The 13,680-nt window shown below is 45.7% G+C and overlaps 1 protein-coding gene across 1 annotated transcript in view; it reads left to right on the plus strand.

Moving 5' to 3' along the window:
* The window catches only part of LOC147104262 (uncharacterized), a 270,460-nt gene that overhangs the window by 140,270 nt on the left and 116,510 nt on the right, over positions 1 to 13,680 (plus strand). Inside the window, exons 12-13 of the mRNA XM_085962175.1 lie at positions 484 to 549; positions 1,941 to 2,177. Of these exons, the coding sequence (XP_085818301.1) occupies positions 484 to 549; positions 1,941 to 2,177 (303 nt within the window). The remainder of the gene's footprint in view (positions 1 to 483; positions 550 to 1,940; positions 2,178 to 13,680) is intronic.

A 13,680-nucleotide genomic window follows, 5' to 3' on the forward strand; every position in this document is an offset into this window, starting at 1 on the left:
TGGAAGGATCCAGTGTGTTGTTGTGAACGGTGTATTTATGTTTCCGGCCGCCGCCGCCACCACCACCACCACCACCACCACATCCTCCTTTCCCCCCCAGACTCTGCCTTTGAGAGAAACACATGCACCCTTCCCCTTTAAGAGCTCACTGGCACCAGAGTGTCTGCCGTGCGCTGCGCCCGAGCTCGGGTGTTGCGCTCTGCTCCGCCGGCTTAGCGCCTAAAGATAGTAGTGGAACGCCTCTTTTAGCGCTCCACCAACCTCTTAGGGCGAAGCCACTGAATTTCCGGCAACGGGGCGCTACTTTGGGGCGGGCGCTAACTTCGGGCGGGCGCTAAGGTTAGCGCCCCAAAACTGTCTATACTGAAAATCTAGCCCTAGGTATTTGGTTCCAATTTTTACAAACTTTTGAAAAGTGCAAAATAAACATAGGAACACTTCAAAAATAAAAAGTAGACCTCTAAATATTTTAATATATTTCAGATGAGGAAGATGTTCAGGAAATGGGAGCTCTGCCTTTAAAGCAGAAAACTTTGGCTTCAACTTCAGGTATATTATCAATATTAATTTAATTTCATTAAAATGTCATCTGTTTGTGTGTAATTTGGCTGCCACATTACAATCGTGATTATACTTCAAAAAAGTAATTGATTGGCTGTGAAGTGCTTTCCACCATTCTGAGGTCATGAAAGACGCTATATAATCAAACTTGTTCTTTTCTGTTGGTCAGTATAATATATGTAGAGTTCTTCAGTTTCACTGAGAAATTCCTATTTTTTTTCACACAAGGTCATTCGTTTTTTCTCAATTTCCAATGAATTTTTTTGTCACTTTTTTAGCGTTCATTAGCATCTAGTTAAAGACCATTGCCTGGAATATCCGCAGCAGTGCTCCCGATCTCTTGCAGTAACTTCAGCTGAAGAGCAGTGGAAACCTTGGAGAAATGGCATGAACAGCTAAAAATGGCCGTTGACACGGTGGAAAGAAAGTGGAAGAGAATATGATAGGAATGAATACAGATGACTTGGATGCTGCACTATTTAATTTTTTAAAATCTGATTTTCAATGAACCGCTGCCTTTTATATTTGTTGTTCCAATGTTTACTTTTGAAAAGTCCAAAATAAACATTGGAACATTTTTCATAAATAAAAAAGCAAAAAGTAGACCACTAAATATGATTTAAATATATTTCAGCTGAGAAAGATTGTCAGGGAAAGGGAGCTCTGTCTATAAAGAACGAATCTCTGGCTTCAACAACAGGTATATTATCAATATTGTTACTTTAATTAAATTAAATTTAATTATCTGGGCATATATCTATTGCTGTTTGTGTGCAATTTGGCTGCCACATTACAACAATGTTTGCACTTCAAAAAAGTAATTCATTGACTATGAAACACCTTGCAACAGCCTGTCATTAAAGGCGCTTTATAAACGTATTTGTTCTTATCAGTTAGTCCATATAGTATGTGTAGAGTTCTTCAGTTTCCCAGGAAAACTGCCATTTTTTTTATCTCATGTCATTCTATTTTTTTCCAACTTCCAAATCCTTGAAGATTGGGAGAACCCTCCTGAAATTTTTCCCCCATACCAGTATTCTACTGAGTTTCTCTAGATTTGAACTGAAAATACTGGCTTCCCAAAAATCGGTACTTTGTTTTCCAGCTCTGAATTCCAATTCCTCTGTTTCTGAAGTGCAGTCAGTTTTTCCAAGCCCACAGCATGGTGGAAAGAAAGTGGAAGAGAATATGATAGGAATATATACTGATGACAAGGATACTGCGTTATTTTTTTTCTGATTTTTAATGAACTGTTATCTTTTATATTTGTTGTTGCAATTTTTACACACTTTTGAAAAGTCCACAATAAACATTGGTACATTTTTCATGAATAAAAAATCAAAAAGTAGACCTCTAAATATGATTTAAATATATTTCAGATGAGGAAGATGTTCAGGGAAAGGGAGAGCTACGTGAAGCAAAAATCTTGGGCTTCACCTTCAGGGCCGTGAAAGTCGGCAGCTTAGCACCGGCTGTTATAGCTGGTTTGAAGCAAAAGCTGGCGCTCGCCATCCTTCCACTGACTTCCGGCGCGACCCGCGCTGGTTGCCATCTTGGGAAGGGTGATAGCACGGCCGTTGACTGCCTGTGCCGGAAGAAATCAAATGAGGCAGAAGGTGACATCAATTCACGTGTAATGCTGATTTTACGCACAACGTGCCATTTTAGACGTCGTCGGTCCACTCTACACTCTTTCCTAAACACACACAGCTGAACAGGTGTGCAGCGCCACGACGGACCCCCCAACCAGCGCTACTTAAAGGGATACTTGCAACTTTAAGGTAAGTTGCTTTTTGCTTTTGTACTGGTTCCTGTACAGTTTGCGTGAGTAGTGGCTTGCTGTAAGACATTAAAAAAGTTATTCAAGTGTGCAGGGAGTGCTGCTGGATGTTGGGAAGGCATTGGCTCTTAAAGGAAGGCCTTTGACTACATCACTTGCTCTCAGTCATGGGACCTCCACTTACTGTCCCCCTCGCGCTGCACTGCAGCATGACAGGGAGATTGAGCAGATGCAGCAAAGACAAACTGCTAGCAGAGGGAGGAGGAGAGCTCTCAGCAGGAGGCCGTACCACCTAGGGTCTTCAGGGAGCACTTCTCCTACCTGCACCTAAGCCAGGAGCACAGTATTCGCCGGCTCCGCTTCAACAAAGAGGTGGTCACATAACTCTGCCACCTTTTGGAACCGGACCTGCAGCCTCAGAGCAGGGCGACGACAGCGCTGCCAGTGGCCCTTAAGGTGACTGTGGCCCCGAATGTTTTTGTCAGAGGATCCTCCCGGCTGGAGCATAGTTAACATATCGCAGTTCGCCATCCATTGCTGCATCCGGGAAGTCACAGAGGCTCTGTACTCCAGGAGAAGGGACTTCATTGTCTTCTCTCTAAACAGAGAAAAGCAGGAGGAACATGCATGAGGCTTTGCCAGGATATCAGGTTTCACCATGGTGCAGGACGCCACCAACTGCATACATGTGGCTTTGCGGGTGCCGCAATTCAATGCTGAGATGTACTGTAACCGCAAAAGCTACCACTTCCTCAGTGTGCAGTTGAACATAAGAACATAAGAAATCGGAGAAGGAGTAGGCCATTTGGCCCTTCGAGCCTGCTCCGCCATTCATTAAGATCATGGCTGATCTACCTCATCTCCGCTTTCCTGCACTATCCCCATATCCTTTGATTCCCTTAACATTCAAAACTTATCGATTTCTGTCTTGAATATACTCAACGACTGAGCCTCCACAGCCCCCCTCTAGGGTAGAGAATTCCAAAGATTCACCACCCTCTGAGTGAAGACATTTCTTCTCATCTCAGTCATAAATGGCTGACCCCTTATTCTGAGACTGTGACCCCTGGTTTTAGGCTCCCCAGCCAGGGGAAACATCCTCCCTGCATCTACCCTGTCAAGCCCTGTAAGAATTTTGTATGTTTCAATGAGGTCATCTCACTCTTCCAAACTCTAGAGAATATAGGACCAGTCTAGTCAATCTGTCCTCATAGGACAATCCCCCCATCTCAGGAATCAGTCTGGTGAACCTTCGTTGCACTCCCTCTATGGCAAGTATATACTTCCTTGGGTAAGGAAACCAAAACTGTACACAATACTCCAGTTATGGCCTCACCATGCCCCTATATAATTGCAGTAAGACAGCTTTACTCTTATACGCAAATCTTCTTGTAATAAAGGCCAACATACCATTTGCTTTCCTAATTGCTTGCTGTACCTGCATGTTAACTTTTAGTGATTCATGTACAAGGACACCCTGGTCCCTCTGAGCACCAACATTTCCCATTCTCTCACAAGTTAAAAAATACTTTGCTTTTCAATTTTTCCTACCAAAGTGGATAACTTCACATTTCCACATTTCTCCACGTAATATCCCATTTGCCATGTTCTTGCCCACTCACTTAGTCTGTCTATATCCCCTTGAAGCCTCCTTGCATCCTCCTCACAACTTACATTCCCACCCAGCTTTGTATCGTCAGCAAACTTGGATATATTACATTTGGTCCCCTCATCCAAATCATTGATGTAGTTTGTGAATAGCTGAGGCCCACGCACTGATCCTTGCAGTACCCTGCTAGTTATAGCCTGCCAACCTGATGTGCGACCACGCCCAGCACATTATGATGGGAAATGTAAGAAGTATTTGGAAATGCACTTGAAGTGCCATAACCTACAAGGATACGGACCAAGTGCTGGAAAGTGGGATTAGGCTGGATAGCTCTCTGTCGGCCGGCACGGACAAGATGGGCTGAATGGCCTCCTGTGCTGTAAATTTCTATGATTCTATGAAAGTGTCGGGTCTGGGACTCCAAATCAGACCCGACACCAAGTGGTGGGAGAGGCACTTAAGGTGTTAAATGCTATTTTTGACAGGGTTTTTCAATTTTGCCACATTTTCACCGTGTTCCACGGCATTCGACAAACATGCCAGCTGATTGTGTTGGGTGTTCCAACAAGCTGAATAGTTCACAGCTGCAACTGCAGCATAAAGGTTAACCTGCCACTTCAGTACAATTTCAAATGCCAGAACTTTCTGATGTCAGGATTTAGAAGACATATTTCAGGTTTATTGAGGTTGTAAGTGTGTGTTGTGAGATCTATATGCACTGTGACCTCCTTGGAATAACCTCTCTCCACATTGACTGAGCACTTATAACATCTCATCCAGCAGAATGGGAACCATTTATACTCCCTCATCCTGGTCCTCAGATTCGGAGGATGAGCAGCCGCGGCAGCAGCAGAACCAGGTACACCTGCAGCACCAAGAACAAGAGTACCAACCTACTCCTCAGCCACCTGATGCTGCACAGGGCAGAGGCCATCAGTGCAGGGCTGCACCGTGCCGCAGGAAATACCCCCAACACAGGGTTTACAGGCAGAGCAGCAATGCTAAAGGAGGCTGAGACTTTTGCAAGAGGTAGTCGCAGACATCTATCTGCATAATGCTGCACCAAGACCTGCAGCCCAGAGGAGCGGGTGGACACTCCTTACCAGTGGCTGTCAAAGTCACCACCGCCCACAACTTCTTTGCATCAGGGTTCTTCCAGGGATCAGCTGCAGACATCAGCGGCATCTCCCAGTCGGCCGCCCACAGATGCATAACACAGGTTACCGATGCCCTGTTTGCCAAGTTGACCAATTACATCCACTTCTCGACGGATGAAGCAAGTGTTACCGTGCGGGCAGTTGGGTTTGCCATTATGGCAGGCTTCCCAAGGATGCAGGGCTTCATCGACTGCACACATGTGGCCATTAGGGCAACCCAGCTGTATTTGTGAACCGCAAGTGCTTCCACTCCCTTAATATGCAGCTGGTCTGTAACCACAGGAAGAACATTATGCATGTGTGCGCAAAGTTCCCTGGCAGCTGCCATGACTCGTACATCCTGCGGCAGTCCACTGTGCCTCAGCTCTTCAATCCGCCAACCCAACTTTCCAGATGGCTACTTGGAGACCAGGGCTAGCCCCTGAAGACTTGGCTAATGACACCAATGAGGAGGCCATCAAATGAAGCTGAGGAGCGCTACAATGAGAGCCACATTTCCACCAGAAGCATCATAGAGCAAACCATAGGCTTGCTCAAAATGTGCTTCAGATGTCTGGACAAATCTGGTGGAGCCCTACACTACGCACCAGCCAGGGTGCCCAGAATCATCGTGGTCTGCTGTGCCCTGCACAACATCACACTGCAACATGGCTTACCGCTGCCTGAGGAAGAAGTGGCAGAGCGCACAGCCTCCTCCTCCTCCTCAGAGGAGGAGGAGGTGGAAGAGCGGAATGAGGCTGCAGATGAAGAACACCTGACGGAGGCGGCTGTTCCAGTGCTACCAGCACGCGAGCTCATTGCTGGCTGTGAGGCAAGTGATGGACTAATCCATACCAGATTCGCGCAACATTACGCAGCACAGACATGTGGCTGACACATGCACATGAAGGTCAGAAATCCTCCATTCCACACCATACAGCATCGGTACAATGAAGTGTGCATTCCTATCACTCTCCCCACCATCACTGCAGATGAAAGGCGCCCTCACCCCTCACTGTGCCATTTCCAAATCAGCACATACACAGGGCAACGCATTGAATCATTCACATCGCATTACTTTAATACAATAGAAATAAAGATAACAAACATAACTTTGGATTATATGAAAATACCCAAGTGACTACCCTTGTGACTATTTGTGTTTTAGCTTTCTCTTACGCGTGCTTCTGCGTGGTGCTTCCCCTGTGGCTTCAGCAGATGTAGTGGCAGCGTGCTCACTTTTCTGCTGCGCCTGCTTAGACACCTTTGGTGGTCGTCCTCTGGGTTTGGGAGCCTTGGAGGGCTCTGCCAAAGTCTGCTCCTCCTGCGGCTGTGCAGGGGCAGAAACGGCGATCTCTGTTGGGTGAGGCATCTGGGGCTCTGACCGAGGGCTCAGCAGTGGCATGGGAGTATGAGCGCTTGGAGAGGAGCCCCCACTTCCTTGTTCTCGACCACCACCATCCCTCTCATGGGTCAGCTGCACTTCACTGTTAGCAAGTAGCTGGGGAGCACCTTGCTGCACATCAGTGGGGCCATGTGGACCCGTCTCTGTACTGACAGTCCTCATAACGGGGATTTCAATGTACCTCTGGTGCCTCTCCACGATCCTCCATAGCTGACCATCTATCTAGAAGAGTCACCATGTTGGTTTGTGTCCGGCGATTTATTTCCTCCATGGAGGTTGTCATCCTTTCCATGGCGGCACCTGCATTCGCCTTTACGTGCACCATGGCATTGCTCATGTTTGACATGGACTCCTGCATTCTCTGCACACACGCAGTTACCGTAGTTGAAAACCCAGTCAGAGCCACCTGCACTTGTTTCTGAAGCTCCAGGACTCTCTTTCTGGATGGCCCCAGAGATACAGCGTCTACATGCAGCTGAGCAAAGCTAGGAGCGCCCTGTGGCCTCTGATGAGGACTTTCCACTGCTTTCCCTGTCTCCACCATCTACTCCTGCTCACTTGTGAGCTGTGATACACCAGGTGACAGCACCACTCTATCTCGCAAATGACCCACCAAGGTGTGCGTCTCTGCACTGGTGCTGGCTGCGCTCAAGTCTGTTGACGCTGCTGCCTCAGTGGCTGGAGGTTCCTCTGAGGAGTCCTCCTGCTCTTCCTCCTGGACAGTGGGGAGGGGTCTCTCTCAATGGTCCTGTGGGGGAGTAAAGCATGAGTTAGACATGTGATATGTAGGCTGCAGACACATTCCATTGTGCAGATGCTCAGAACTCAATTTCTATGAGCATCAGATCTCATATGAGTCTCTCATGAATGTAGAATCAGAGGGTTGGAAATCAATTCTGTCACCCGTCTCTCCATCCCCCACTTCAGCTCCTCTGCATCTCCAATGATCTCCAGAGCTGCCTCCTCATCAGATGCGCCATGGATGGTGGGCCTCCTCCTCTCCTCCCCCCCTCCCTCTTACTGTGGGCTCTCTTTTCCTGCAATGAGGGACAAATGAGGGACACAAGTGGCGTTTCAGAGAGATTGATGGAGTGAGTGTAAAGAATGGATAATGTCGAAGTCTCGACTCCCGAGTAAGACTCTTAAACACAAAGTATCGTCAAAGACAGGCTTTATTTGCTTGCAAGGGAAGGGTTGTGTAGTCAAAGGCTACATCAGACCTCTTCAAAGTAATACAGAAGTTGTAACATATTTATACAGTACAGAAACAAAACAGGCTTTCTATGCCACATGACATAGTATTGAATCATACCTGATTACAAAGGCACAGACCTTGCGAATTATTGGAACAACGTATTCCAGGCTTCGTTAGAATAACGAACAGAAATACCTTGAGATAAGATTAATTAATCCTTTATTATGGGATCCTTCTGTTCCTTCTGTTCTCTCACTGTACCAACTGGGCCTGTGGGCCGATGTTTACCTTATCATGTCCTTGGCTATTTGTTTGGTGAATGAGGCTCCTTGTAAGCTTATTACAGATAAGGAGTACGTATGTAGCATTCCTAAATTGTCTAATTCCCTAGAGACTGGTTAGTGAATCATGCTGTCGGCCATTTAAGTTTTTATTCTATGCCCAGGAAGCCATTTTGTGTCCAAGTGAGAAACTGTACTTCCACATTCTTCCCTTTTGTCCTTACAAGGACAACATAACTGAAATTAACCTCTTCCTATCGGTCCTCATACCAAATTTAGATTTTAGCCAAGGATACCGACTTCTTTGCCGTTTTGAACCATCCCCGGGATTTACCTGTATTGATGGTTGACCTTGTCTAAGATCGTCTTTCTTCTCTGTCTATTCTTAGTGTTTGGGCGTGTGTTCTTGTAGGGTTTAATTATGTTTGATTTGATTTCAGGTTTATGTCTTTGTATAGTTCTGCAGCTTATGTTAGCCTGCAGTGTTCTAATTTCCCTGCAGCTTATATTAGCCTGCAGTTCTAATTTCCCTGTAGCTTATATTAGCCTGCAGTTCTAATTTTCCTGCAGCTTATATTAGCCTGCAGTTCTCATTTGAGTGGAAAAATATGTTTTACAGAAAGAGGAGAGCATGTGGAATATATATGTATATATTTTGTCTAAGTCTTCTAATCCTTATAATTGTATTTTATTCAATCGTCTCAGTTCCTCATCTAGGGGACCATTCTTTTCCTCTACTGACTTTACTTCTCTCTGTATCATCATATTCATTGCAGGCAAGACTGCCTTGCCTAACCTATTGCAACAACACTTAATCGTTGTGACAAACAGAGCAATGCATACAATCAGGGCTATTACTACTACCAGTCCATGCAATAATATTTGTCCTACTGATCCCAGCCATCCTCACAATATCCAGTCAGCCCAGCCTTGGTTCTTTGGGTTTTCATACTGACTTACTGCGTCTAGCATATTCGTAAGACATGTACAAAAAAGTATTCACGTGTAATTCTCGTTTCTTTCGGGATCTTTCCCCATCTCCTTGGCATATTAGACTCAGTAGTCCGATTAGTATACAAAATATAAGTAACGTCTTCATTGTTAGAGTCTTTCAAAATTCAGTTGTCTCTATTCGGTGCCTTCTTGCAGTGGGATGCGTGAATCCAGGAAGATCTTTCCTTGACTTTTACGGCTGTGCTTGTTGTTAGGAGCACTTGATATGGTCCTTCGAAGCGTGGTTGCAGACCGTTCTTCCTTTTAAAAACCTTCACGTAGACGTCATCTCCAGGTTCCAAGTCATGGCACTTTCCCTCTGCTGGACTCGTTTGAGCTTCCTTTACCTGTTGGTGAAAGCTGGAAATACATTTAGTTAATGCGATGCAATAGTTTAGCATAGCCGCGTCCATTTTATGAATGTCCATTTGTTTCACCGTAAATGGTGCCGAAAATGGCAGTCTTAGGGGTCGTCCCATAACAACCTCATGTGGAGACAGTCCATTTGTCCTGTTAGTTGCTGCTCGCATTATCATCAATGCTAAGGGTAATAGTTCGACCCATTTAAGTCCAGTTTCACTGCAAAGTTTAGAAATGTTATTCTTCAGTACTCCGTTATGTCTTTCCACCAGTCCTGCGGATTGTGGATGATAACTGCAGTGAAAATGCTGGTTAATCTGCAAAGCTTTACATAGTTCTTTTATAATTGCTCCAGTGAAGTGCGATCCTCTGTCGCTTGAAAGCTGCATAGGTATTCCAAACCTTGGTATGATTTCTTTTAACAAGCATTTTGCTACTGTTACAGCATCATTCTTTTTACATGGGAAAGCTTCGACCCATCTTGAAAACATATCTATAATTACTAACACATACTTAAATCCTAAACATGGAGGTAATTCAATAAAATCCATTTCTAAATGTACGAAAGGGCCTGATGGATTTGGGTGGGAGGCAGCCTATACTTTCTCTGTCTTGCCTGGATTCATTTCCTGGCAAATGGTGCACCTTTCACTAATTTGTTTTGCAATTGCCAAAATACCTGGTGCATACCATGTTTGATTAATATAGTCTGCCATCCCCCCTTTGCCCGCATGCGTGAAAACATGAACGCATCGGGCAATCCATGGAAGTAAAGACTTTGGAGCCACCATGCGGCCGTCATGGTGAACCCATACCCCCTCAGGCGTTTCAAAGCAAAAATCCCTTGCCCAACTTAACACTTCGTCCGGGTTAGCCTGTGACTGAAAGGCTAAAACATCATTAATAGAAGGTGGGTCATTATCTGATTTTTGTTGACGCAAAACAAAGGCTGAGACCTGTGGCCCTGTATCTGACAGAGCGGCTGATTTAGCAGCTCTATCTGATCGCTCGTTACCCAAGGATATGTGATCCTGACTGTCTGTATGAGCCTGACATTTAATAACTGAAATCTTAGTGGGGCACACTAGAGCCTTTAAAAGATTATTGATTTGCTCAGCATTCTTAATAGTTGATCCTGAGGAAGTTAGAAATCCCCTTAATTTCCAGATCTGTCCATAATCGTGAGCAACTCCAAAAGCATACCTGGAGTCGGTATAAATGTTAACAGTTTGATCAGTAGCCAATATACAAGCTCTGGTAAGAGCGAAGAGTTCTGCTTGTTGCGCTGAAAAGGATTGAGGTAGTGAGAGTGCCTCCACAATCGAGTGATCATCTGATATGGCATATCCAGCCCTAGGTGATCCCTTGTCATCCCTAAGGGCTGACCCGTCTACGTAGTACGCTAAGTCACTATTGGAGATAGGAGTTTCTGATAAATCTGTTCGGGGCTTAGTCACCAATTGGGTGATCATTTCGCAGCAATGTGGAGTTCCGTCTTCTTCTGTGGGTAGCAGCGTGGCTGGATTCAAGGCCGAACATCTTTGAATTAGGAGATTAGAGTTGGATAATAACTCAACCTCATATTTACTGCTGCGGGTTGACGTCAGATGTTGAGTGGCGCATTTTGTCAATAGCACCTCAACTGAATGTGGCACAAATAAAATAGTCCGGTGATTGAGCGTGATACCTTGAGCTTGTTGTACAGCATAATAGGCAGCAGCTAGAATTGGCAGGCATCCAAGCAGGCCACATGCAACGGGATCCAATTGAGTAACTGTCTTTTATAGTTGTGTCTTTTCCCGTGCCTTCATAAAAGGCAGTGCAATGCAGATTCATGTGCCAGCTGTCTAATTTCAAATCCTTCTGGTACTCTGAGACTGTTCTTGAGGCACGGTGTAGTGCTCCTACAATTATCATTAGTTTATGGCTTATTTCTTGGTTTTCATTTGCCCACTGGTAGACAATGGGAGGGGAGCATTCTTGTAAAAGGCACATAGTACATCTATCGGTCGGAACGTGTATCTGCAGTCCCTTTTCTGAACAAATTATTGTTGCCTGCATTTTGCACAACAAGTCTCTCCCTAAAAGGTTCATGGGGGCTTCATCTGATAGAAGAAAGGCATGCTGGCCAGAGAAATTGTCTGCTTGTATTTCTAATGGTTGTGACCACGTCATAGTCTGTGAGACGCCGGAAAGTCCTATGCAGGTAACATCCTTGTCAGTGCATGGAATTCCTGTAGCGTATTGTTTTGTCAATAGTGAGGTTGTGGCTCCTGTGTCGACGAGAAAAGGGACGCTCTTGCCCTGCATTTGTATGGATAGGTGTGGTGTATGTAACCTGTACCACCTTAAGAGAACTACCTTAAGAAGATGGACTACTTTCTCTTGCTACTGTATATTGTAGTACCGGTGGTGACCACACCGGTATATAAGCTCTGTGTAGTAATTTGTAAAGCAGTTCAGCCCTGACCTTCAAGTAGTAAAGACCTGTTTAAGTTTTTCCTGTTGTCTGTGTCCAGTTATTTAAAATAAGTATATCTGGAACACACAGACTCAACAGTGGCGACGAGTCGATCTTACCCAGCAGCAATTGCATCCAAGGCAGCTTCGTCCCCAGAACGGGCGTCGAGAAGAGGCATCCGCCCTCATCATCCTGCTGAGCACCGCATTCGCACGGGAGGCATCGAGAACCCGGGTTGGAATTGCTGACCACGAAGTCCACCATCAGCGACAGGCAGTGATCATCCTTCTTCCACGGCGGTGGGTAAGCCGATCTAGCGACACGGGCAGAAAGTCGGCCGCGTTGTCAGTGGAGAAGGGGGGCGAGACCGGAGGAAAAAGGGCGGAGAACTCGACTGCAGCCGGTGTAAAGGGCCGGGCTGCAATCGGAATAGACGCGCAGCAAGAAAGGAAGCGCTAATACCCACGAGGACAGCGGGGAGTAAAAGCAGCAGCGTCGGGGGAAATTAAGGACCGCTGGGAGGCGAGAACGGCAACAGCGCGGTAATCGCCATTGTAGCCAGCGGGGGAAGAAGCCAAGCGTGGGAAGCCGCCATTTTAGTCGGTGCAGGAAGAAGACAAGCGCGGGAAAAGCCGCCAAGCGCGGGAAGCCGCCATTTTGGAAAAAAAAAAAAAAATACTTAAAGAAACTTACAAGGATACCTAAAAATGGTAACATCACTGCTTTTGATAGCGATGTCGAAGATTGGGCCACTTATGTGGAGCGTATTGAAGTTTATTGTACAGCAAATGAGATACTGGCTGAAAAGAAAGCACTAACCCTATTAAACTCGATGGGTGCGAAGACGTACGGGTTATTAAGGCACCTTGTAACACCAGATAAACCGGCGGATAAGACTTTCGCGAATATTGTTACTATCCTGCAAGAGCATTTAAACCCCACGCCGCTGCCGATAGCGGAACGATTTAAATTTTACAGAAGAACGCAGCTGAAAGAGGAAAGCAACGCTGAATTCTTAATTGAACTGCGCAAGCTATCAAAGTACTGTCAGTTTGGTACAGGACTAGCAGATGCTCTTGAGAGATAAGTTCGTGTGTGGACTATTAAAAGAAGGAACTCAGAAGCGACTGCTAGAGGAAAAGGACCTTACGCTAGATAAAGCTGTCACCATTGCAGCATCGCACGAGGCGGCAGCACGAGGCACCGCGGAAATGCAGCTAAGGCCATTGGAACTCAGCACCAATCAAATGGCATTGGGTGCAGTAAAGTGCTATCGTTGCGGAAGGACAACGCACGATCAGAACCAGTGCTGGTTCAAAGATCAAGAATGCAGAAAATGTGGCAGACTCGGTCACATAGCGAAAGTATGCCGGTCAGGAAAGAAGACCAGCAACAAAAAGTCACCACAGAAGAAGTACAAAAAAGTACACAAGGTGACAGAGAACAGTTCGGATGAACAGAAGACGGATTCAGACTCCAGCAGTAAGGAACTGGGTTGTCTAAGAATACATAATGTGGGTAACACAGCAGACCACCAAACTATTTGGGTTACACTCCAGATAGCAGGAGTCCAAGTGAAGATGGAATTGGACACGGGATCGGCATTGACGGTCATGAATAAGCAAGATTACAAAAGGTTATTCTCACACATTCCCCTAAGGGATACGGAGATTGTATTAAAAACATACACGGGGCAAAGAGTGTACCCCATCGGAAAGATAAAAGTAAAGGTGGTCCACAAGGGTAAAGAAAGCAAAGGAATGGACTTGTATGTGTTACCTGAGGGAGGTCCACCACTACTGGGATGGGAATGGATCAGGAGAATAAATATGGACTGGCATTCCTTAAAAGCACTAACTGTAGATTCCGGTAAAAAGGACGATGTCAAACCTAAACGAC

The sequence above is a fragment of the Somniosus microcephalus genome, chromosome 19 (genome assembly GCF_052327205.1).
Source record: "Somniosus microcephalus isolate GS21.2 chromosome 19, FLI_Smic_1.0, whole genome shotgun sequence".
NCBI lineage: Eukaryota > Metazoa > Chordata > Chondrichthyes > Squaliformes > Somniosidae > Somniosus > Somniosus microcephalus.